This window comes from Balaenoptera ricei, chromosome 16, assembly GCF_028023285.1.
Source record: "Balaenoptera ricei isolate mBalRic1 chromosome 16, mBalRic1.hap2, whole genome shotgun sequence".
NCBI classification, from domain to species: Eukaryota; Metazoa; Chordata; class Mammalia; order Artiodactyla; family Balaenopteridae; genus Balaenoptera; species Balaenoptera ricei.
Window position 1 is genome coordinate 38,942,624 of NC_082654.1, and position 25,860 is coordinate 38,968,483.

A 25,860-nucleotide genomic window follows, 5' to 3' on the forward strand; every position below is an offset into this window, starting at 1 on the left:
ACCTAAAATAAAAAATACTGATAATAACAAGTTCTGGTGAGGATACAAAACAAATTGAATGCTCATACATTCTCATGGAAACGCAAAATGGTATAGCCATTGGGGAAAACTGTTTGGCAGTCTCTCAAAAAGTTAAAAATACTCTTATCATATGACCTAGCAATCCTACTCCTGGGTATTTACTTTAAGGAAATGAAAACTTCTGTTCACACAAAAACGTACACACAAATGTTTATAGCAGCTCTATTCACAATTACCAAAAACTGGAAACAACTTAAACGTCCTTCAACAAATGAATGGACAAACTGTGGTACATCTCTACAATGGAATACTACTCAGCAATGAAAATGAATGAACTACTGACATATGCAAATCTCAGATGAATCTCAAAGGCATGTTAAGTAAAAGAAGCCAGTCTCAAAAAGTTATATACTGTAGGATTTAATTTATATATGACATTCTCATAAAGATAAAACTACAGTGATGGAGATTAGATCCATGGTTGCCAAGGGTTGAGGAGGTAACTACAAAGGGGTAATACAAGGGAGTTTCTTAGGATAATGGAACTGTTATATATCTTGACTGTGGTTATATGAATCTATCGTATTAAATTCATAGAACTGTACACACATGCAGGTACGCACACACAATCAACTTTACTGTATGTTAATTTAAAAATAAAACTGTAATATGATGTACTGCTGTCTTAACATTTGAAAACAATTTTTATCAGAAAAAGTACATATGAGAAGATAAAAATTCAGAGGCATTCATCAATTCCTTCTCAATTATATAGTTGAAATATAAAATGAACCATTAGAAGCCTAGTCCTGCTTAGAATGGAGCTAGATATTGCTTCTAGTCAACATTTTATATTCTCATAAATCCATAGCACTCAAAAGATATTCTCTAATAATGCTTTTATAAAGTAGGTCGTAAATCCAGCAGTATTAATTTGTCATGTTTTTCTTGCTTTTAAGGAGCCCTAACAATCCATGTAACAATTTTTCTAAATTTCAACAAATTTGGGAACAGGGCATGAGTATGAACACAGGTTCTCGAACTAAACATGCTGGTTCAAATTCTAACTCTGCTACTTACTAGCTATTTGACCTGGATAAATTACTTAATCTCTCTGTGCCTCAGTTTCCTTATCTGAAGATAATAATACTTACCACATAGGGTTATTATGACTGAGAATTAAATGAGTTAATATATGAAAAGCACTTAGAACAGTGCTTGGCACATATTAAATACCGTATCGGTGTTTGTTAAATAAAGTGCACTATGTTCTTATCCATTTATAACTATATGACCTTACAGGTATGCCACATTATATATGATTTAATACTCAAATTATATTTGTATGACTCAAATGGAATTTTACCAGTTTATTAATTAATATGATAAAGATTTAATTGTAAGGTTCTGCACTTAAGTCTCTCCCTCAAAACTGTGACAGGTACAGCACGCAGGACTCAAGCTTTGACTCCAGCTCTAGTACAAAAGACAAACAGGCTTTAATTAATAGCAAATTCAATAGGTATTAAAAGGGTGGGTTTCAGGAAAAGGAAGCTAGTTTGATCCTAAACTGTGTTGATAAATCTCTAGTATCCACACTGGTCACACCACTCTTAAAGCATATATACCGTTCTAGATTACATGCTTAATTGATTTACACACTTAATCTGTGCAGCCCCAACGGCAAGAATCAGAACCATAGAAAAAGTTCTAGGGGAAAAGATTTAGGCTCAGTAAAAGGAAGAACTAACACTGAAGAGTTCTCCAAACATGAGATGGGCTACCTGAACAGTTGGTGAATTCCGTGTCACTGGGAATGTTCAAATAAGCTTAATGACCAGTTGGTGGGACACTTACGATCACAACCACCACAATCATTTACTAAATGCTTATTATGTCTGTCCCAGGTCCTTCACATACATTATCTTCAATCCTTTCACCAACTCCGTAATGTAGTCACTATCCCCATTTTATAGGTGAGAAAACCGAGGCTCAGAGAGGTTAAATAAACTACCCCAAACACACAGCTACTAAGTTGCAAAGCTGTGATTTGATCCAGGTCCTCTAATCCCATAGCATACATTCTTTCTACAGTTCCACACCGCCTTCAGTTGAACATTCACTGACTTTAATATTCCTTTCAATCCTGAGACAGCATGATTCCTTGAAATTATATCTTTCTAGATATATATATCTAGACCTTCCCTAACTATTTCTATAACACTGGAGCAGGTGTCTTTATCAAGGTAAAAGATGCATCTTACCTGTGTTAATTGTTACTTCTATGAGAGAGATGTGTTCCAAATTAACATACCTCCCAGCATGTCAAAAGACAATGAAATTAGCAATCAATTGGACTATGCAAAACAGGTGTGGAGCGTCTTACTCCTGAATTTACTTCCTAGAGGATGAGATTTTATTTAAAAAAGAGGAAAATGTTTTTTCTCTTAATAAAAGTACAAATGAACACACAAGCAGAGATAAATCTATGTCCTTACCTCTCCACCCTTCCTCTTTGGCTAGCTCTCAATTAAAACATGATTCATGAGAATCTATGTGAGTGTTTTCACTATTTGTTATAGTAATCTCTCCCTAACTGGGGGCAGTGATGGTGACATTCCAGAAAAGTGCCATGTTAGATAAAACCCTCATTGGCAAGTTCGATAGGGAATTCTCAAGAGAATAAAATAATAAAGTTAGTTATAAAGCAGAAAAGAATCTTTTCCCTCGGTTGTTCACGAGTTCATATTCTGAAAGTCATGATCTTCTGTGGAAGATGGAATTTATATTAACCACACTTCTTTTTTTTAAAGTTCTTGATATAGCCCTTACTGATATTTAACGCTTTGGTTTCAAGGAACTAAACTCAACCATACATACATACATAGAGATCACAGATTGTAAAATTTAAGCAAATAGAAAACCACATCGTGACAAAACTACGACAGGCAAAATGGTAGTTGACAAGGTAGTACACAAGTCTTGTTAGAAATCGTTATAATTTCTTAATATGTTAAAGTATACTCTGAAACCTAGAGTTCAAATTTAGCATTCATTTGTTGGATTCTAAAGGGGAGAAAATTTAAACAAGTTCTCCCACATACAGGTCAGAATGATCGAATCACAGAATCACGGAATTATGAAGTTGGTAGAACTATTTCAATTTCAGGGGCAGAAACCCAGAAAGGTACCTAACATGAGACAGGTCACAGAGCTGTCATTGAGGACTGTCATAATTTAGAATTTTTCAAGTACTGTACTCAATAATCTACATCTTGCATGCTTCAAACTATTTTGACAGAGGCTGTTCGTTGTTGTTCACCTGTCTGACACTCTGTACTTGGAAATGCTTTACTGTGTTGGGCACAGAAATGGAATTTGGGGATGATCATTAAAATGGAGTGCCATAGATCCCCACCCTCCTATGGAATGAGGAGGAAACGTCCCTCTGCTGAGATTTTTTAGTTGTCTTCTGTTTTTGGGCTGTGAATGTGTATTCATGTGCTAGAAATCCTTATGATTCTCTCAACTGAAGACATATGATTATTTACTCTCCCCCCACCCCTAAAAAAACAATCACTGTATTTCATGGGTTTTTACCATTCATTTAAACTGTTTCTCTGTTTACTTCCAAGAGTCCCAAGGAAGTGGTCAGGGGAGGCTCCTTGAATACTAGTCTGTGAGGACAACATGATAATAAACTATGGCAAGCCAGTTTATCTAGCATAAGTGGTATTGAATGATGGATGGATTGGAGTGTGGAAGGTGGAACACTGCCCAGAGGTTCAAGAATATCTAGACAGAATTCTAACGCTGCTTTCAGCTGGTTAAAGAATCATTAGCATCTCTTCAGCTTTTTGCAAAACACCAAAGGGCAAGAAAACACTGTTGGGGAGTCGACCTCTTTGTCTCCTTTCCTTTACTGTCCCTTTTTCTGATCTCTCGTTTACTTGGGAATTCAGAAAATATAAAGAAATGGGTGTGGGGCATGTCTCTGGCTCCAGGCCTTATATGGGCATTCAAAGCTCTCAGAATGGTTCTGGCATTTCAACTTAATAAGCAGCAGGCTAGAAAGGAGAAAGGTTTGTGAAACTCTACCAGGTATACTATTCTGAAGTTGAATGGGACTTTGAGCACTGCTAACTTAGTATACTTGATTTGTTTCCTGCACTTCTCTAACTCAAGTTACATACAGACTTTGCTGTTTTTTTTCCTTACCCCTTTGTTTTGTTTTTCTGTTTCCAGAAACACTGGCAATAAACATGTGGGGAGGGCAAATTTAACATTAGCTTGCTAGCACGCTACCGTTGGGCCTAAGATGAAACAAGGTCTAGTAGATATTTCATCCCTAAACATCTAAAATTAGCAAGTTTTGCCCTTGCCTTTGCCTTTGGAAGCCATGCACTCAGTCTCTAAACAGGATATTCCATTTCTTTTGCTCAGTAGAACTCTCTCAATTTTAGGAGCATTTCCATGAGTTGCACATAGTAAATATTTTTTTAAAAACATGTTATGTTCAAACGAATTAAATATTGTATGAAGAATAGCAGCTCTGATGTTATGATAGTCCTCAAGGGTAACAAAAAGGTTATAGTTTGCAAAGAAATGATAAGACATGCAAAGGATTGACCTCTAAAATCTCAAATCTGGTTCAGCATCTCACTTTCATCCGTTGAACTAATTTCTTTCTTCTGTGCAAAAGTCACTCGGCAATCTAAGTAAGGAAGTTTTCCCAAAACAAATAATGAATAGAGATGAAAGATAGGTTAAACCTCTAGCTTAAAATAAAATCAGTAGTGCTATGAAGACTTGCATTTTCACAAGACATTTGAGTCTTCAGAACTCCACGAGAGCAAGAACTGTAAGCTCAATAAATGGTTGTTATTAGACAGATGGGAATGACGGCCAATATTAATGATGGTCTTCAGTGAACTGAGAAATATCCAGATGTCATTTTCATGGATTGACCAATATTTTAAACTTATTTGTCTGGGGGGTCACAAGGATGGAATCTTACAGGTTTTATATAACTAACATTAATGGTTTATATAATACTAATCAGTAAGACTCACTCAGAGGGGTGTATTAAAACTGAGAATGAGAGAACTAAGAGGTCAAAGAGACAGAGGCATGGCCTCTTCACAAGTCAGAGAAGATAAACATTCCCAGACAAGATGCCACAGCTGACAACTTGAGAGGTGAAGTCCTCATGCAAACACTAAGGAGATATGAAGGAATCTTTGTCCATACAGGGCTTCTGGAAATGAGAGAATATCACTTCATAGTATAATGAAAATAACATCTGAGGTATTACAATGGCATGTTTATTGAGCACTTGCTAAGTGCCAGGCATAGAGCTCAGCAGTTGCCATGCACTGTCTCATTTAATTCTCAGTGCAACTCCATGGTGTGAGTACCGCTTTTGTCCCTGTATTAAGGGTGAGGAACTTGAGGCTTAGAGAGCTTAATAACTTGCCCAAAGTCACAGAGCTAGTAAATAACAGATCTTACATCTAAAGCCAAGTCTCTTGGGCTGCAATGTCCATGTTCTTAAACCCTATGGATACCTGATGGGACTGGTCTCTGGTGGACACATCAGACACAGACCTGTGATGACAGGACAATAATATAATTATGGTCAGTAAAATGCTTTGATTGCACATGTCCTTATCTTTGGACCATTTGCCTTTCTTTCCTCTTTTTCCCTCCCTGGTCGCCGTAAATCTATTAGAATGGTGCCTGAAAAGCTTCATTCAATATGTCAGATTGGTGGGGGGAATCAGTTAATTAAAACATTTGTTAAGCCCCTCCTATATCCTAGGCATCCTCTTTTTTCAAGAACTGCACATCTGATAGGAGAATAGAGAAACTTAAACCCCAATTATAATTCTGTGAGATGAGTGCTATGCCAGTGCTATGGACACAAATTTTAGTCCTTAGAAAATAAAACATCTTGGATTCTTCTTGTCCATTTTAGTTTCACTTATGCTACAAGGTTACAAGTTATTCTGGCTAATAGAGAAAAGGGGGTGGGGGAGGTTTTATGCAATCTTAACTTTTAAAATGTTAAGCACAAGCTTAACAAAAAGTATTATTTTCCAAATACTTTCAAGGGCATTTTCCTAGAATCAGGTAAATGAGAGCAAGCAAATGACCTACTTACGGCAAAAAGTGCTCCAGGTTATAAAGGATGGGAAGCCAAGTGCATCCTGGAAACCACAGCATCTGGTCTTGTTTTATGCTTCATCTATCAATCTGCTGTTACAGGAATTGAGAATTAATGTTTCAACTACTGTTTCTTCTATTTTGACTGATGAATTCATATCTTTGTTATTCTTACCCAATCTCTCCCAACTCCTCTCCCATTAAAAAAAAAAAATCATATGGAAGGGCATTTAGGAAGGGCCCAAACAAATCCTAGGGAGCTTACTCTTTCATTTGTGCCTTAAAGCTCTTGCTAATGTAAGGTTACGGTAAGGTTAGACATCTTCCCAAGCAAATCCCTGGTCTGATCCATCCTGACTTTCCACAGATAGTATCACCTGAACAGTCTATTTTGAGTACTGTATTAAAGCTAAACAACAAAATATTGCAGATTTAAAAGAAATATCTAAGTTCTAGAAAATGTTTCTTGGTAGCATAAACTGTAAAAAATGTACAACTGGCAGTAGTGCTTGAGAAAAAGGATTATGAAGCAATGTAAGACTGTTTGTGGATTAGTGCTACCCTGATAATATGAGAAAATTACATATACACTAATTTCTATATACACTAATTTTAAATTATGTACAAAGTTTAAAAACATAAAAGCATGAAAAGTAGATTTACAACAATATGTTCTTTGAACTTTGCTGTTGAGTCTTTTTAGCTCTTGTGCTTTTTATAGAATGAAGCTATCAATTCATCTTTCCACTCCTTCCAATCTGTTGAAATTTTAATTTTTCCATTATTTTTGCCTTGATTCCATCTTACTCTTTCTGCTGGAGCTTCAAGCACCTAATCTTAGCCTTTCTCAGTGCTTTCGTGGCTTTAGATACAGCTTCATATTCTTGCTTTACTCTTCTTTCCCCACCCATTCTATTATTTAACTTATCAAAATAATAAGATTATTTTTTCCAATGAAATATTTTTAAAAGAACCAAGGTTACCAAGTGACTCTTATACTGGCGAAATTACTGCTATATAATTTTATCTATTTGTTGAAGTTCTGCTCTTTCTAAATCACTGTCAAGTGAATCATTTCTCATGCGCAATGAAAAGGATCAGGTTTACCATGTTTATTTATCCAAAGATTTCAGATTTGTTTTTCCTTCCAAAGACATTTTATTCTGAATCTTGTCATGAGGCTTCCTTGTCTTGATTTCTTGATGTATCCCAGCTGGCTTAATGGTTCAGCTAACCAGATAGGCTTTTGGGGCTGGGGCAGAAGAGATTTTTGCAAAAATACATCTAAAATTATCACTGACTAGGGCAGAGTTTGTCAAAGTGTGGTCCCAAACTACCTATATCCAAATCATCTCAGATGCTTATTCAAAATGCAAATACCTGGGCCAAAACCCAGAGCAGTTAAATGGGAGCCTTTAATGCTGGGACCTGGGAACCTGCATTTTGCCAAATTGTCCAAGTGAATAGACTCACAGTGAAATTCTACAGCTCCTAATCTAAGGCATCCTTTCCCCTTCAAGGGTCCAGTGCAATGATTGACCTTGGCTACAGAGCAAACTTATCACACCTCCATCCAACTAACAAAAACAAAGGAAAATTCACTTCCCTGAGGAGAGAACTGCCATTAACTGCCTTAAGAGGCATTAATTTAAAAACAAACAAAAACTTTCTACAGTAAATATAACTATTTTTAATATCTTGATTCTGACATCATGGAGGGAAGGCTCAGAAGGTCTACCAAAAATCTGTTGTAATAATTTCCTGATTATTATTACACATAATGAATTATTTATTGAGCCCCTACTGTGGGCCAAATATGGTGTGTTGTGCTGCCAGGGATTATATAAAGGTATCCTGGGATGAAAAGCATATGTTCACTCAGCTCTATTCTGGAAGAATCTAGCTGATTTAGTGATTGCTGGAAATGAATGTGCATGGTATATGGGAAGACAGTCATTTGATGTCTTAGGGCCCAGACATAGGAGGCTTCCTAAGGATTTGCTAAATGAAAATTAGGTCCAAAAAGTATGGATGTAGGTACTCAGTTTATAGCCAAACCACTGGAAAAGGAATGAGCAGCAATATTTATTTTGGGGCATGTAGACTCTTTATGGTCAGTCTTGATTACTTTATCCACAATTTCCTTTCCTGTGCAATCATACCTCAGATATTAAGCAGATGAATTGAGTCTAGATGCAACCATACTGAGAGCTCCACCTGATTCTAGAGTTCATTTAGGATGTCCCTAGTAGGGTGACCAACTCCTCATGGCTTGCCTGAGACGTTCCCTGTATTGGCATTTGAAGTCCTATGTCCTAGAAATCCCCTTAATGTCAGACAAACTGGGTAGGTTGGTTATCCTGGCCCTTAGAGTTAAGCAGATGAGGCTTTTAGTTGACCCAGCTTCACTCAGTGGATGATGGAAATCCATTACCATCTTGAATTTCTCAGCTCATTTTCCTTACCAGTGGGTATGATTATCCTCACGAGCCACAAAACCTAAAGTTCTTTCCTTCAATAACCTCTACCTTTTAGCTCTGTCAAGGCATACATAGTCCCACGAGCATCCCAAGCAATGACTCAGATTGAGGATAATCACTGGGACCCAGTGGAGAGTCTCTTCTAAGGCTGCAGAACACATGGCTTGTGTTTACTTGTAAATATTATCCTGGTCTCATAATCATTCTGAGATGAATAATCAGACTAGCACTCCCAAACCTAGCTTCATATCAATTTTTTTAGAATTTATTTTATGGTTGTGGACACACAAAAATAGACAAAAAGGCATGGATGCAAAACAAGAACCACTTACCGTATTATATTCCATTCTGATTCTTGTCAATAAACCCAATCACAGTTTTTAAACATTTGTGCATTCCTGTCACCCCATCCTTATGCTTTAAAGCCTTAAGATTTTGTCATTTCATGGTCTTACCTCTTTCACCTAGATTTTAAAATTTAACTGGTATCAAATTACTATTTCAAAGAGAGAATGTAAAGTGTAGGATTTGAATCAGATCTAGGTCCCAATGAAATTTTGCCACTTCTTAGGTGCATTAACTTAAAAAAGTTTATTGCTCTAAGCTTTAAAATTTGCTCATCTATAAATAATAAATAAAGAGAAAATAATGGCTATTTTAGAGGATTGGGTTTTTTGAGGAATTCAGGTTATGGATGTGAAGCACGAAGAAGCATATTGCCTGACACCTAGTAGACATTCAGTAAACTGTAGCTATTGTCATCACTACAGTATCGCAAGCTTGTAACAAGGGTAGCATTCACTACATTCAACAATCAGGCTGCAGAATTTTAGCCATCAAGGATGACGCCTAAAGCAGAGAGGCACAAACTGCCTTCCCGAGGAGCGTAGTAAGAGGAACTGTCCCATTACTTCATAGTCTCACCACCTCTGTCTGAAGGAAGTGATGCTTCTTATATCTGGGGACAATGTCTAATGTCGTCTCGCCCCTGGCAGCCTGTGCTCAGGAGGCGCTGGCTTTCAGATTTGCTCCCTGGGGACCTCTGGTGCCTCATCTCTCATTCTGCAAAGGGAAAGAAAGGGGTAAAAGAAAAAGGGAAGTCACCGAAGTGCAAAACCTGTTACCAGATGTCCTCTTTTGTCCCTACTACCAGGCCTGCCCGGGTAGGCTGCAGAATCGTTCCGCAGAAAGATTTTCAGGCGCCACCCCCAGGTGTTCGTCGGAGCAGACAAGGGAGAGGAGGGTGAGCTCACCCTAAAAACTGAAAGACAGATGGTGAGGCGTGGGGGGTTGGCCATGCGCGTCAGAGCTTTGGCTAAAGGACAGAACAGCAGCGTGCGGGTTTGCAGCCGGGGCTGGAGGGGCGGGCGAAGGGTGTAGGTAAGGATCAAGCAGAAGTGAAGGAAGAACTTCTTTGCGGGGAACACAGAACACACTTTTCACTCTCACGAAGCCTCCCGGATTTGTCAGTGTTGCGACAGGAGCCCGCGAGCAGGGCACGGACTTTATGTGACGAGCGCCTGCCCCAATTCCATCTCCGAGACTCAGCTAAACTCAGAGGTTCCGCCCAGCAGATAGCAGGTTAGGAATCTGGAGCGTGACCTCACTAACGCCGAATACCGCCACACCACTTCCAAAACCCGGAAACGCGCCCCTCCAGACCTCAGCCGCGGTGGCGCATGCTCCGTGCGAGGGGGCGGGCCGCGACTCCCCCCGGAAGAGTTCTTTCCCAGGCGGCGTTTCCTTCCTGTATGAGGCTCCTAGGGCCTCTTGCGGCCGCTGTTCTGCCCGGGGGGTGAGTAGCGGGTTTCCGCGGGGCGTCGTGGGACGGGCGAAGGGTCCCGCTGAGGTCCTTTAGGGACTGGCTCGGGTCCGGGGAGCTGAGTGGGAAAGGTCACCCCGCCGCCCTTCCATGCCCCACCTCATTGCCGCCCCTCAGCTTCTCGCAGCCCTTCGTATCCAGCGGATTAACCTCCAAGGGCGTCCCGGGCTCCGCCTTGGCTTTCGGCCCGGCGTAGGCCCTTAGGTCTCCGTTAGCGCTGCCCCCAAGAGTTAGGCCATTTCCAGGGAATCTCTGTAGGCAGCCGGGTCGCTGCGGGTGCTTGAGGTCGTTCCGGGCGACCTCAGAACCGGGGTCCTAGGCAAAGGCGGCCAGAATGAAGCGGGTCTGATTGTCGCACAGGCAGTGCTACCACCTAGTGCAAAAGTGAAGGAGGTTCTTCAAGCCTAGGCACGCCTTCATAGAGGATGGTGGTGTTAATAATAACCTGTCCTTTATGTGAAGGTTGGCAGGCTTTCATTGTCATAGGCTGTGTTCATAGGGCCTTGATGTCTGCGAAACTGGGACTTCTGGGGTTGAGAAAAACTTTGTAAAACACTGCGGTGAATTAGAGAAATGCTATGGTATGAATACTCTACTCTTGGTCCTTAACCTGTCAGTAAACTGCTCATTGACGAGGTGGTACAATTTTTAATTTTTCTACCCTGAAATGGAGAACTCTTTAAAATGAAAGTATCTGGTATCATATTTGCCTAACAGATAACTCTGAATTACAGGGTTTTGCCATATTTCTTGTACATGGCACCATCTATGTTTATGTGTATATTTGTGTATTTGTTGATCCTGATGTTTATACAGACTTGAAATACAGTCCCTACTGTTGTATGCATGTGCAACTTTTATTATATATTCTGCTGTAATGGTATTGTTACCGTAACGGCCTTACATTGCAGGCATATCTATGTCATATGAATGATAAATGAGTGTATAATAAAGTGTATACAGTTACAACCTACAAGGAGAAGTTTCAGTTTCATTTCAGGATTTTGAAGTCATTTTAAAAGAAGGATGACTGTTTTAGAAGTGGCTATAGGTCCAGAGTACTGTATTGCGGTTAATAATTTAATTATAGTAAAGTATATCGTTAACAGAGGTTTTGTGTCTTGATTTTTAAAATAGATTTTATTAAAAACTGTTCTGTTGATGACTGGGAGGTACTGATAGCAGTCCTAGCTCATGTAGTTCAGTGAACATCCAGTAGGTGGCAGCTTTATCGCTACTCCCTCAAACTTTAAATAAATGAAAACATTTTATTCGAATATCACTAGTTTAAGTTAGTAAATCTTTATTTTGCCTGTTGGTTTCTTCGCATCTGTGAGTATTACTCCCGCATAATGATACCACATATAACAACTGCATTTTCAAATTTACTGTGTTGGAATAAAGGCTAGGGAAGACAATTTTTCATTTCCTATAAGAAGGAGAGTATTGTTAACCCATCTTTAGGAATCCATGCTGATGGAAGAAAGCACAATTTGATTTGTTACATGAAAGATTTTAACCAAGTGGCTTCTTTCTAGCTTCATTTTTTTGTTGGTGGGGTGGTTGGTTGTTCTAGCTTCATTTTTAATAAGATAATAACTGTACTAAGCATTCCTTGAGTAAAGTAATTGTGTCTTAGCCATTATTGTATACCCAGTATATAGTAGGCTTTCTATATACGTGATCAATAAGTGTTTTATTGTATGAATTGAATTATTTAACATCCCAAGGCCAAAATTTCTTTATCCAAAATGAAGGCTTTCAGTTATTTAGTTGTTAAGTTTAAATTAAATAATGTATTATTGTGAAGTGAATGTCTCCCAGTAATGCAGAAGGTTGGAATCCTTGACTTTTCTTTTGGAAATCATCCAAAATTCTGGCAGCAATTCTGTTGGAATGATTGAAGAGAATCTTTAACTGAATAGTACTAGTGAGAATAGAAACAATAATTTTAGAGCTGGAACGACCATAGATATTAGTCTATGAAGTACCTAATTTTCACCTGTTTCTGAGCCATCTGTACAAATTTTATTCCTTTTCACATGAATGCAAAATATACTTTTTTTTCCCCCGAGTCACATAGCACTCAGCACACTCCTATGCTGCGAGAGTATAATGGCATTATTTGAGGCTGAGATTCTACCTCTCAAAATGTGATAGTCACATCATCCATAAAAGGCTTATTCTACTGGGTGGTCATTGCCTTTGATACAGGTGTGCATGCCTACTGTAAGCCAAGCTGTGGTTGATGTAACTGCTTAGGCATATGTGTAAAAGTAGACATGTTGCGTCCTTTTTTCCTTTCTATCTTGAGTGAGAGCTGTATAGTTGTGGGTCAGTTTGAAGATTCTGTTGTTTCCTATTTAGCTAGGTTGTTGGAAAGAATAAGATGGCTCCAAAAATTTCATGTCACTTGTTAGTTGAGAAAATAGCATGTATACATTTCAGCAGGCCTTGGAAGCCTTTAAAAGTAAGTATGAGAGAAAAGTGAGTTTGTTCACAGTTTGAATTTCACTCAAAAATTACCTGGTATACCATCACATTAGTAAGGTATTTCATTGTTGGGCTGCCTTTTTTCAGTTGGATAAGTGTTATAGTCATTATTTTTCTAGGTTCCCTGACATAATTATTTAAAAGCTGATTAAAACAGTAAATGCTTTAAGATGTTTACTGCATTTTTCAAATAGAATTGTTCTCTACTTAAATTATATGAGTTTTTAGAAAAGTTTATTAAAAATTCTAATAAATAAACCTCAGTTTCCAAGAGGAGATTAAAATGTGTTTATTTACTTAACATTTAAAAATCCATTTCTCTTTAAATAAAACACTCTTTTAAGGTAGGTAATGTTGAATTTGGCTAGAAGTTTTTCTTGCTTAGTTTACGCTACCTATCAGTCTCCCGATTTTAATGAATCTAGTTACTACCTAGTGGCATTTCTGTTTGTTTTTCAAGGTTAACAATCAAGATGGTACATGCTGAAGCCTTTTCTCGTCCCTTGAGTCGGAATGAAGTTGTTGGCTTAATTTTCCGTTTGACAATATTTGGTGCAGTAACATACTTTACAATCAAATGGATGGTAGATGCGATTGATCCAACCAGAAAGCAGAAAGTAGAAGCTCAGAAACAGGTATGATTAAAATGTTTGAGGATCATTTTTCTTGTAGCTAAATATTTTCCCATAAAACTAAGGATATAGTGGAATTAGAAATCAATAAGTTCCATAAGACCCATGTGGAAATGTGTTTTTATGTAATATTTAATTTCATTATTCCTAAAAAAAGTATTTGTTTCTCAAATCCTTTTTGACTGTATAAGCAACTTAGAAGAATTATGAAGAATAAAAATATTACAGCATTTTGTTATGAATTTCCAAATTAGAATATTTTTGTCAGCTTATAAATGAAGGAATCTAGGTAAAATTTTTCAGCAGACTAAACAAAAAATTTTGTCCTCAGTAATGGTATACATTTTGCTTTGTGTGACATTTGAAATGTTTCTGTTTTGTAAATAAGTTCATTTGTATCATATTTTAGATTCTACCTATAAGTGATATCATATGATATTTGTTTTCCTCTGTCTGACTTATTTCACTTAGTACCATAATCTCTTGGTCCATCCATGTTGCTGCAAATGGCATTACTGCATTCTTTTTTATGACTGAGTAGTATTACATTGTAAATATATACCACATTTTCTTTATCCATTCATCTGTCCACGGACATTTAGGTTGCTTCCATGTCTTGGCTATTGTACATAGTGCTGCTGTGAACATTGAGGTGCATGTATCTCTTTGAATTATAGTTTTCTCCGGATATATGCCCAGGAATGGAATTGCTGGATCCTATGGTAACTCTATTTTTAGTGTTTTAAAGAATCTCCATACTGTTCTCCATAGTGGCTGCACCAATTTACATTCCCACCAACAGTGTAGGAGGGTTCCCTTTTCTCCATACCCCCTCCAGCATTCATTATTTGTAGACTTTTTGGGGGACTTCCTTGGCAGTCCAGTGGTTAAGACTTCGCCTTCCAATACAGGGGGTGCGGGTTCAATCCCTGGTCGGGTAGCTATGATCCCACGTGCCTTGCAGCCAAAAAACCAAAACATAAAACAGAAGCAATGTTGTAACAAATTCAATAAAGACTTTAAAATTGGTCCACATCAAAAAAAAAAAATCTATTATTTGTAGACTTTTTTGATGATGGCCATTCTGACTGGTGAGATGATACCTCATCGTAATTTTGATTTGCATTTCTCAAATAATTAGTGATGTTAAGTATCTTTTCATGTGCTTTTTGACCATCTGTATGTCTTTAGAGAAATGTCTATTTAGGTCTTCTGTCCATTCTTTGATTGGGTTGTTTGTTTTTTTGTTTTTGAGTTGTATGAGCTGTTTGTATATTTTGGAAATTGAGCCCTCGTCGGTAGCATCATTTGCAAATATTTTCTCCCGGTCTGTAGGTTGTCTTTTCATTTTGTTTATGGTTTCCTTTGGTGTGCAAAAGCTTATAAGTTCGATTAGGTCCCATTTGTTTATTTTTGCTTTTCTGTTGCCTTGGGAGACTGACCTTAGAAAACATTGCTACGATTTATGTCAGAGAGTGTTTTGCTTATGTTCTCTTTTAGGAATTTTATGGTGTCATGTCTTATATTTAAGTTTTCAAGCCATTCTGAGTTTATTTTTTGTATGGTGTGGGGGAGTATTTTAACTTCATTGATTTACATGCAGCTGTCCAGCTTTCCCAACACCACTTGCTGAAGAGACTATCTTTTCTCCATTGTATATCCCATTAAAGATTTTTGAGTAGGTGGGTGATATGCACAGCAGTGTTTTAAGGATACCTTACTGTAGCATGTAACAGGAATTGGAATCAGGGAGACTAGGAGCAAGATCGGTTGGTTATAGACCGCAGTAATCCTAGCAGAGACCTAGAATAAGGGAGTGACAAAAGGAGTGGAATGGGTGAAATAGATGAATGCTGGAAGGACTTTGTGATGACAGAGAAAAGAAAAAGGACATCTTACAGATGAATCTGAGATTTGTCTGGACTCCTCAGAGATTCATAGTATCTTTTATAGTTTTAGAATCTGTAAATGGGGCAATTATATGGGAAAATGACATTTGATTTGGGCGTATTGAGTTTGTGTTGGTGGTAGGAATCCAGAAAAATGTTCATCCAAATGTTGAAATTGTAGGTCTAAATCTCAGGAAAAAGGTCAGTCTTTGGAGATTCCTTATCAGATGCTCATAAGTAGTTGGACTCATTAGAGCAGTGAGTCTCAGTGAGATGGCGTAGGCCCCAGGGCTATTCCTGTGTAGCTGTGTATCACTTGTGGGTTTTTTTCCCAAACTACTCCTCCACTTTCCTCCTTCCACCATTAGGATTTATACATTGAAGTATTTGTTGAGAGCTTATGTAATTGTCACTATGATAGATGCTGCTGACTATTGAGAGTGGTGAGGTCTCTAAAGGAGAGAAACTTGTAGTCTGACGTATTTTTATTAAAAAAGAAGGTAGAAAATTGATAAAGTATCCAACTTAGGCTGGAGAAAATATTTTTAAAATAAAAACCCATAGATAGTGAAAGAATGGAAATAATAAAGATGAATTAGTAGAAAATAGAATATATGAGAGAATGAATAGAAATATAGAAAATGAATATATAATAGAGAAAATCAGTAAAACCAAAAGATGGTTATTTGAAAAGACTGATAAAATTGACGCTTCTGTAAAACCAGTCAAGAAAAAACATGAAGCCACCAATAAGTATTACTAGGAATGATAAAAGACATGCAATAGCAGATGCTGCAGACATTAAAAATAAGGACAATTAGTAAGTATGTCAATAAATTTGAAAACCTAAATGACACGGACAAACTCTTAGAAAATTATGAATTACCATAGCTGACTTAAGAATTAGAATACATGAATAGTTAATTCCATAACTATGAAATAAATTAATATTGGAAAAATATTTCCATAAAGAAAACTACAGGCTCATAGAATTCTACTGGCAAATTCTAGCAACATTTAAGAAACAAATTAATAATAACAATTTTTTTTTTTAAAGATTACTCTTTTTTAAAAATTATGTATGTATGTATGTATTTATTTATTTATTTATGGCTGTGTTGGGTCTTCGTTTCTGTGTGAGGGCTTTCTCTAGTTGTGGCAAGCGGGGGCCACTCTTCATCGCGGTGCGCGGGCCTCTCACTGTCGCGGCCTCTCTTGTTGCGGAGCACAGGCTCCAGACGCGCAGGCTCAGTAATTGTGGCTCACGGGCCCAGTTGCTCCGCGGCATGTGGGATCTTCCCAGACCAGGGCTCGAATCCGTGTCCCCTGCATTGGCAGGCAGATTCTCAACCACTGCGCCACCAGGGAAGCCCAATAATAACAATTTTATACAGACTCTTCCAGAGTGTAGAAAATGAGAAACACTCACCAAACCTTTCTATGAGGGTAGCATAACAACAATTCCAAAACTTAAAATGAATGTAAAAATCTTAAACAAAATATTTACAAGCTGAATTCAGCAGCGTATAAAAAAGATATTATGGGGTACATACCTGTACCTGGGGTACAGGCCATTTAGGAAGTCAGATGGGGGATAATTTAGTTGGCGTATAGAAAGGAATTAAGGAATTAGAGTGCGTATTGAGGGCAAAGATCAGGTGTGAATGTGGGAGAGGAGGAAGGTATGACTCCTGTGGTCACAGAGGAAGAACACTGACTATAAAAGCTTAGATAACGTTTTGAGATTACCAGATAATCCGTGGGCCTGATGTGAGCTTAAAGGCAGTGCAGTTTTGAGATGAAAAGTGAAGGATGACATAGGTGCATTCAAATCAGGAAGAGTAACCTAGAAGTAGTCTTACGTTTGGATTAAACAGGATATTTGTAAATAATTTCTAGCCTAAAGCCAGGAAAACTTCCAGCCTTACGAAATGTGGGATATTTAATTGGTAATGAGAGAGGAGATGGTTTCAGCAGAGTGTTAAAGAGGGACAAGGGTTTTCTGGGCACGTGCCGCTGTTGGATCATATTGAGATGTAGCACAAGAGTTTTGATAGGTATGTCTGTAATAAAAGGATGGGTTGGGTTAATTGAGATGTTAGAAAACAGGAATCTCTAGGTGTACTATTAAAGAGCTTTCAAGTACAGGATGAATAACTTAATGCTTGACCTCTCCTGGGCATTTGTATATACAGTATTTTGTTTAGCATAATAATTAGACTATATAATATTCCTGAGATTGTAGTTTAGTTGTCAAAGGCCTGGAAAGATTCACTACTGAGAATTCATACACATGAAGGCCATATATTGTGACCTTAGTCATTAACTTAATGTCTCCATATTTTTAGTCCTATCATTAATATTGTAAGGTTCAAAACTTCATTTCAGTTATTTTGATATAAGTAATAGATGAAATAGTTTGTGAAGGGCTGATACACTGAAAATCTTAAAACTGGAATTCTCAGCTGCCAGGTGTTTTTAAGAGCAGCCATCATAGAATGCCAGTTACCATTTGGAAGAGCTAACATTTGTTGACACCAGGAAGCCATTGTGAACTGCATTACCAATCAAGTGGCCCTAAAACCATGGTTTACTGGAGCTGAATCATAGAAGACTGAGCTGAAGTAAATAAGGAAATTCAGATGGGAAATCAGTAAGGAATAAGCAGTTAGTGTTGCCTGAGTGGCCAAGGGGATAGATAGAAGTGATGAGGAAAGAAAAGCAACAAGAGGGAAACTCGAGATAAAACTCAGTGCATTATAGTGTTTTATACAGTAACATAGCAGAAGAGTATTATAGTAGAAAGTCGTCTTATCCAGCAACTTTTGGGTTATACGATAAAGTCAGAAGATGTAAGTGCACTAACGCTAAAAGAAGATAATTGTCTCCGCATGTCTAGAAAAGGATGTTTGTTAGAATTTTAATGTAAATTTGTGGTAAAGGCTTATACCTAATGTATAAAGATAATTCTTCAAATTCTTTGCTATTTCCTACTTAAATGTATTTTTTAAAGCTTTATATCAATTTTCTCTGTCTACACTTAAAATTGGAGTACTTCAGCTATGACCTCAGTAAAAGTTTTTTGAAATAAGTTGAATTAGTTCATCTTTGTTTTTTCACTCTTCTTGTGCTATCTTTAACTTTCTAAAATTATTCTTCCAGAAGAACAACCAATTTTATGATTCTTTTAGAACCTTTATGAAATGAGTGTTTCTATTCTGCTGCTCCTTTAACTCCATTTCCTCCTTCCTCATTCTAGGCAGAAATATTAGTTCACTATTTCCTACCCCACTTCTTTACTTTTTAAATAATACTTTACATGGAGAAAAAGTGAAATAGAGTGAAAGGATAAAAAATACTATGAAACAGTTTAAAAGATAGGTATAAAGTAAAAAGTAAGTTTCTCTCCTACCTCTGACTCCTCACCCACAGTTCACCATTTTCCCTCCACAGAGTGGGAGAGACCCACTTTAAAAACCAAGCAAATGTGGGTGACTAGAAAGTATAATTGTCATTAAGCTGTAAACAGTAAAGCATTGCATGAGCATAAGCCATTTTTCAAGTAGTCCAATCATAATTTTGTTTTTCTAGGTAAAACATTTTAGAAATAAGGGCTCAGTTAAATGTGTCAAAGCTAGACAATTGGATAACTTGTTCCTGGAACACAGTTTGGTACTGGTATGATGTGTTTTGGGGTGCTTTCTTTTCATTTACTTGTGTGTTAAGCATGTTCTGCTCTCCCAAATGAGAAATGTTAGTGTTTTAACAGAACATGAGCTTTGAAATTAGATCAGAGTTTGAGCTCTGGTAATGCTAATTCATAGCTGTGTAATCTTGCCAGTTCTTTACATTTCTCTGACCCTTGAGTTCTTCATCTGAAAAATGAGAATAATAATAGCTACTTCTCAGGATGGTTTCAAGGGTTGATTGTAAACCGTATCCAGCACAGTGCCAGGAAGGTGGTAGGTGCTCAATAAACGTTAATTTTTTTTTCTCTTTCCTATCAATGTTATTAATGCAACCTGAAGACATTGTTAAATGGAACTGCTGTTGTGGAGAAAAGATTCTAGGTAAACTCAACTATAGCGTTTTCTGTCTCTATAAAGTAAACAACATAGTTGATAATTTTTAATTAGGAAATTCCAAATATAAATAAAGGTAGCAAGAGGCAATTGTGGCCTAGAGTAAAATTTTAAAGGAAAGTAGCTGATAGAGAGAAAAGCATGGTTTCTCAAATACTGACATTTTGGACCAGATAATGGAGGTGGGGAAGCAGGATATCCTTTGCCTTCTTGATTGTTTAGCGGCATCCCTGTCTCTGCTGACTAGATACCAGTAGCACTGCCCCACCCACCCAAGTTGTGACAACCAAAAGTATTTTCAGGCATTGCCAAATGTCCCCTAGGGCGCCAAAGTCACCCCTGGTTGAGAACCACTGTATTAGAGCATGGCCTAGAAAGAACACATGTGGGATGGCTTCACATTTATAGAAGAACAAAGGAAAAGAAGAGAAATTAATGCTGTTATAGGTACAGAAAACAGGATACTGTTCATAGCTGACACATTTAAAGTCAGTGAAAGAGAAGATATTTGTAAGAAAGAGATAAAAGAATCTGGAAAAGGCTGCTTTATCCATTGATTCAGAGGGGTGGCTAAATAGGAAAAATGATGTGGTTCATAGCACTTTTTTAAAAAAAAATGCTATATTACTAGGATATGATCAACACCCATCCTGATCCTCTAACCAGTCTATAACTATAATGCTGTATGATGTGATTTTTTTTAAGAGTAGCAATACCCTGACAAATAGCAAGATTATATATAATCAAAAGTATTCTAGGAAAATGTAACAACAAAAATTTAGGTAAATATGATTTACCAGAGCACCTTCATTTCTAAAACTGTTCACTTAATTGAAATTTGAATATATTATGTCTAGATTTTTAAAGACTCTTTAGTTGCCACAAACTCCAGTCATGTAACTGAGGAAACCAAGGTAATATATATGATGGTTAGAGTATAGGCTCTAGAGTTGAGACTGCGTGGATTCATATGTTGCCTCTTCCATTTGCTAACTTTTAACCTAAGACAAATAACTTAGTCTGAGCTACGCTTCAGTTTCTTTTTCTGTGTTGGGGAGAAATTGTACCTACCTCATAGGATCTCTCTGAGGATTCAATGAGTTAATCCATCTACAATATTTTGGCATAATATTTGGCACACTCAGTAAATGTTTTACTGTTAACATTATTTTTATTTTAGTTGACAGCTGTGTTGCTTTGCTAGAGCTTATAGCTTTAAGGCTAGTTTTGCCCAGCTCTAAAAATATATGCAAGTATACTTCTAATTGAAAATTATTTTTATTATCTCTGGTTGCCTAGCCCCAAGAATTGACTTTAAAAAGGATAGTATCTCAGAACAATTTGAAATTAGTTCGGTTGAACACCTGTTGTAGATATATGGGTAATTTGAGGAAAGTTGGGCACCTGTTTTCAGATACTCTGTCAGTTGGAGGAAAGAAACTCCAATTGTCCATTTCTTGATAGCCTTAACTCCTCAATCTTTCATCTTGAGGCTTCATTTTCACCTGTCATGATAATCCTGCTAGGAAAGAGAAATCAAGTTGGACCTTAGAATCTCATTGGAGCAATGAGAGGCCGTGTATATATCTCTTCAGTCATGTACCCTATTTTCTCATTTCCCAAAAGCTGGTTTAAATTGCCCTGGTTTCTGTAGAGTAGACCTTCAAATCTTTTTTTACTTAAGGACTTAAGAATGGGGAAGGATGAAACAAGTGGCATAGAATATCTCTGGAAAATCTTGTATGTCTGTTCATTGCTCTTTAGACTTCACAGTTACATGTTATGGAGTGCCAGTGTCTAAATATCAAACTAAAGGAGGTTGCTTGTTTTTTCTTTCTAGGCAGAAAAATTAATGAAGCAAATCGGTGTGAAAAATGTGAAGCTTTCAGAATATGAAATGAGTATTGCTGCTCATCTAGTAGACCCTCTTAACATGCATGTAGGTATCTTTAATCTTATTTAATATTTTTTTTGTCTAGCATTTTGTATCAAGAGTCCCAAAGACCATGACCAGGTTTGATGATTCTCCTCTTCTACTAGGAGGAATCACAGGATTCAGTGTAGTCATACTCCTGGATACAATTTATTACAACAAAAGGATACAAGGCAAAATTAGCAAAGAGGGGTGTGGGATGAAGTCTGGAGGAAGTCAGGCACCAGCTTCCAAGAGTCTTCTAGTGAAGTCACACCGGGTGCACTTAATTCTTTCAGCAACAGGTTGTGAGAACACGTGTCAAATGCTATCTACCAAAGAAGCTCATTAGAGACTTAGGGCCCAGGGTTTTAATTGGGACTGGTCACATAGACTGCATCTTCCTAACATGTATCAAAATTCTAGACTCCCATAAGCAAAACAGGTATCCACCATAAACCATATTGTTTGCACAAACAGTTTAGGCACAGTGAGCTGTTCTCATCAGGAAAATGGAGGAAACTCTCCCGAAATCTAAGTATCTCCCATACTCCAGCCAGGGGCTAGCCTTGCAAGCAGGCCTTTCCAAGGATAATTGTCTCGGGCCTGCTGTGTTAACTTTTTTTGTGCACGTTTGTTTAGTTAAACCTGTACTTTTATATATTCACCTTTGTGGCATATAAAATTACTGCTTTAAGTCTTGTGGATATTTGACTTGGAGTTCAAATCTAGATTTTTTATAAGGTATGATAGACAACACAAGATTCTGAATCCAAGTTTTTCCATTTATGGCTTTGGTAAATTATTTTCTCTTTGAGTTTCAGTTCCCTCATGTATAATCCAGGGACAATGTAATACCTGCTCTACCTACTTCTAAAGGATTATTTTGAGCGGCAGATTAATGTAATTTATAAACTCTAAAATCCTCTGTGAATATTTTGTAACAATAGGTGTAAATAAATAGAGTGAAATACGATATCCTTATCTCCAAATCTAGGAAATAAAAATCTACAATGTCTATTAATATCTGTGTGCACAGAGACATACATGCCTTTCCAGAATTAATCCTCCATTTGAAATGAACTCAGTTCTTTGTTATAGCTACAGTGAAAGTAAGTGATGATTTTTTTCAGATCTGGCTGCGCTTTTTCACTTTTTTTTTTATGGTGGAAAATAAATGTGTTGTAAATATTGCTTCTGACCAGCCCCACCTCCAGCCCCTTTACTCTTCCAAATTAAAGCTAGGTTGTTTTTGTTTGTTTTTCAGGTCTTTTTCAGTTAGTTTATCCAGTGCCCGCCCCCCCAAAAAATTTTTTAAGCTGAGTCGGAAGGCTTTGAAATACACAAGCTGTATCAGTTTTGAAAAAATGTATCCCCGTTTACTCTCTATAAAGATATAAGCCAAGTTTTGACACAGTTTACTTTTAATTAGTAAAATTCAGAAGCCCAGTTTGGTGAGTATAAGCCTTATTTCTAAATTCATTCCTATTATGTTTGACAGCATCATCTGTGAATTAGGCACACTCAGCTAGTGCTGAACTGTCTGTCTGAGCTGGCTCCGCCATTCTTCTTGGTGGAGTATTTCCTCATCTTAATGGAGTGAGGTCAGCTTATTAGATCCCCAAGCTCAGAGTTTTGAGTGTTGGACCTAGGGCCTTTTTTTTTTTTGAATAGGTAGTTGACTATTAAATTTCAGCTCATGGTAGTTTAATAATTTCAGTATTGCTTAAAAGTACTTATATTAATATATCATTTTAAACTTTTATTATTTAGGTATAATTATATTTTACTATTTAGGTATAATTAAGGCTTGCCATTTGGGGGGATTCTGTTTTACTTTGGTGAATATACATTAGCTGTAAAACTTCATGCTGACCTTAACTTTTACCAGGTTACTTGGAGTGATATAGCAGGTTTGGATGATGTCATTACGGATCTGAAAGACACAGTCATCTTACCTATCAAAAAGAAGCATTTGTTTGAAAATTCCAGGCTTTTGCAGCCTCCAAAAGGTATGGTAAAAGTTTATATTTGCTAAAGCATTAAAAACCTGGAAAACATGGAAACTTTCTGCCATTGTAGAACTGGTGTTTTTGAAGTTGGGTTTTCAAGAGACTGCTGAGATCCAGTGAACTGTTTTATAAATAATGATTTTAAAATAATTGCTTATTCTTCAGCTTCCAAATTTAGGTAAAGTTTTTCCCCATAGTTACATATCAAAATAATCCCTTTATTTCAAATTCATTTTTATTACTTATAAGAAAATGAAATTAGGGAAATAAAGGATAAAAAAAAATTCAAAATAGCAGTATGGGTTTTTGTCTTCAAGATAAGACTTCTGGTTGTTTCATGATTCTAGTGATTTTTTTTTTCCTCTTGGTAATTTTATTTTAGATTGCAGTGGTAGCTTTTTGTTTGGTTTTGTTTTTAAGGAAATAGTGAACTACAGATGAACGAGAAATTAAATACTACTTATTTTTAAGGGAAACATTTTCTTATTCCTAGTTAGTGATTACTTCAGAAGCCTTGGAACTCAAGAATTGAAAGTATTTATAACTACATCCTTAAATATAATACTTTTATTATTGGCCATTCATATATTGATCATGTTTAAGACTTGTTAAAGGTGATTCAAATGTAGCTTACATGATAATTGACAGTGAGATCTGTAGAAGTGTGTTGCCATGGCTTTCAAATACAAACGCTGTAGCGTAGCTTGTTTAGTAGAAGCTTCTAGTAGAAGCTTCTCTTTATTGTATTGCCAAAACTAGAGAGGTTGCTAGTCAAGACTGAAATCAAATAATTAGACAAATTCATTTCTCAAAAAAGGATCTTTAGAAATATCAAAATAACATGTATAAGTTGCAGTTTATAATCTTACTAATTTTGCAGCTGTATCAAAAAGTGCATTAATTTATATTTCAAAGGTAATTGAAGCCAATAACTGTACATTTTTACAAAGTAGAAAATTTTTGTTTCTGGTAAATAGAGGCTGACAGTTACCACCAAAAATGGCATTCTCTTTTTGTTAACTAAAACAACAAATCTGTTTTTTATGTATTTTACTTTCTGAAACAACAAAGCTACTGTTTTTCTAACAAGAAGCATTTACTCTATTGTGATTTAAAAAAAATTTTTTTTTTCCCCAAAGAAAATTTCAAATGATTTATCTGAGCCCAGATCAAGAGTAAGGCAAATGTTGGATTACTAAGTTCTTCAGTACCCTCTTGCAGGTTGTTTATAGTGTGAACAAGAAAGAACTTTTGTCAATTTTTATGTCTCATTTTCACAATGTTAATGAATTTAGGAAATTTTTTTATGCTGTTAGAGAAAGCTTTTCTCATCAGTGATGTCTTAGGCCAGGTAACTGGGTGACTTCACCAGTTGGACTTGGTTTAAAGCCCCAATTAGCATAGCGGATACCAAATTATGAGGGAGTACTTTAACAGCCTTATGTAAATCTGCTTTTTATTTAAAAGCATTATCTAAAACTGAAGGTGGTTCCTATGTGTATTTAAAATTTTTTTTAAGTTACATGAGTATTTCCTTATTATGTGATCTAAAGTTTTACTATTTGAGCTTTTTCAGCTGTGCATTTTTGGAAAATTTTTTACCAAGAACAAAAGTTTGAAAAATCATTGATTTACTTTTTGACCCCCAACTTAAATTGGATATTGGTGTACAGAAGCAGAGTATACAATCAGTTGCATACCATACTTGTTCCATTTGGGGACTGGAAATAGGTTACCTAGGTTAGAGTCATTGCTTTATTGCCAATTTTATGTTTTCCTTAGTTCATTGCTGTCTAAGCTGAAATTGATCACTGCCTCACAGACTACAGAAAGTTAATTTGAGAATGATTTGTTATGTCATGAATGTGTGACACGTGATAATCATACTTAATAACATATAAAGATATGGTGTCACTTATTGGTTACAAGAACATGCCATAAAATACTGATGGTTGCATTAAAAAATGTAACCCTTTCTTCCCCCCAAACATTTAAAAATTTACAATAGTTAAAATTCCATTTGAGGGACTTCCCTGGTGGTCCAGTGGTTAAGACCCCATGCTCCCAGTGCAGGGGGCCTGGGTTCAAACCCTGGTCAGGGAACTAGATCCTGCATGCTACAACTAAGAGCCCCGGCGCAGCCAAATAAATATTAAAAAAAAAAAAAAAATTAAAAAAAGAAATCGATTTGAATGCTGTATGGTCCTTCTATAAAATCTGAATTCAGTAATCATTATTTTGGCACATAACTTTCATGTTTGTGGATGTCATCATGCTCCATGTTTTGATGCATTCTTTAAAATGTAGATAAGAAATATATGTTTTGAAAGATGGACTTTCTGAGGTCATAAG

The 25,860-nt window shown here is 36.7% G+C and overlaps 1 protein-coding gene and 1 long non-coding RNA gene across 3 annotated transcripts in view; one reads left to right on the plus strand and one right to left on the minus strand.

The window, feature by feature from the left end:
- Positions 1-315: 315 nt before the first annotated feature.
- Positions 316-10,466, minus strand: LOC132350522 (uncharacterized). 2 transcript variants are annotated; one of them, XR_009497942.1, is made up of 5 exons: positions 10,103-10,466; positions 9,594-9,728; positions 6,185-6,276; positions 5,533-5,628; positions 316-4,735 (listed from the first exon to the last, which is right to left on the minus strand). It is a non-coding gene; the product is annotated as an uncharacterized LOC132350522 (long non-coding RNA). The 2 variants fall into 2 exon arrangements; XR_009497941.1 differs by having other exon boundaries at positions 6,185-6,279.
- The window catches only part of ATAD1 (ATPase family AAA domain containing 1), a 55,782-nt gene continuing 40,278 nt past the window's right edge, over positions 10,357-25,860 (plus strand). The window contains exons 1-4 of the mRNA XM_059899704.1: positions 10,357-10,461; positions 13,442-13,616; positions 21,425-21,523; positions 23,388-23,508. Coding sequence (XP_059755687.1) covers positions 10,418-10,461; positions 13,442-13,616; positions 21,425-21,523; positions 23,388-23,508 — 439 coding nt within the window. The 5' untranslated portion in view covers positions 10,357-10,417. The remainder of the gene's footprint in view (positions 10,462-13,441; positions 13,617-21,424; positions 21,524-23,387; positions 23,509-25,860) is intronic.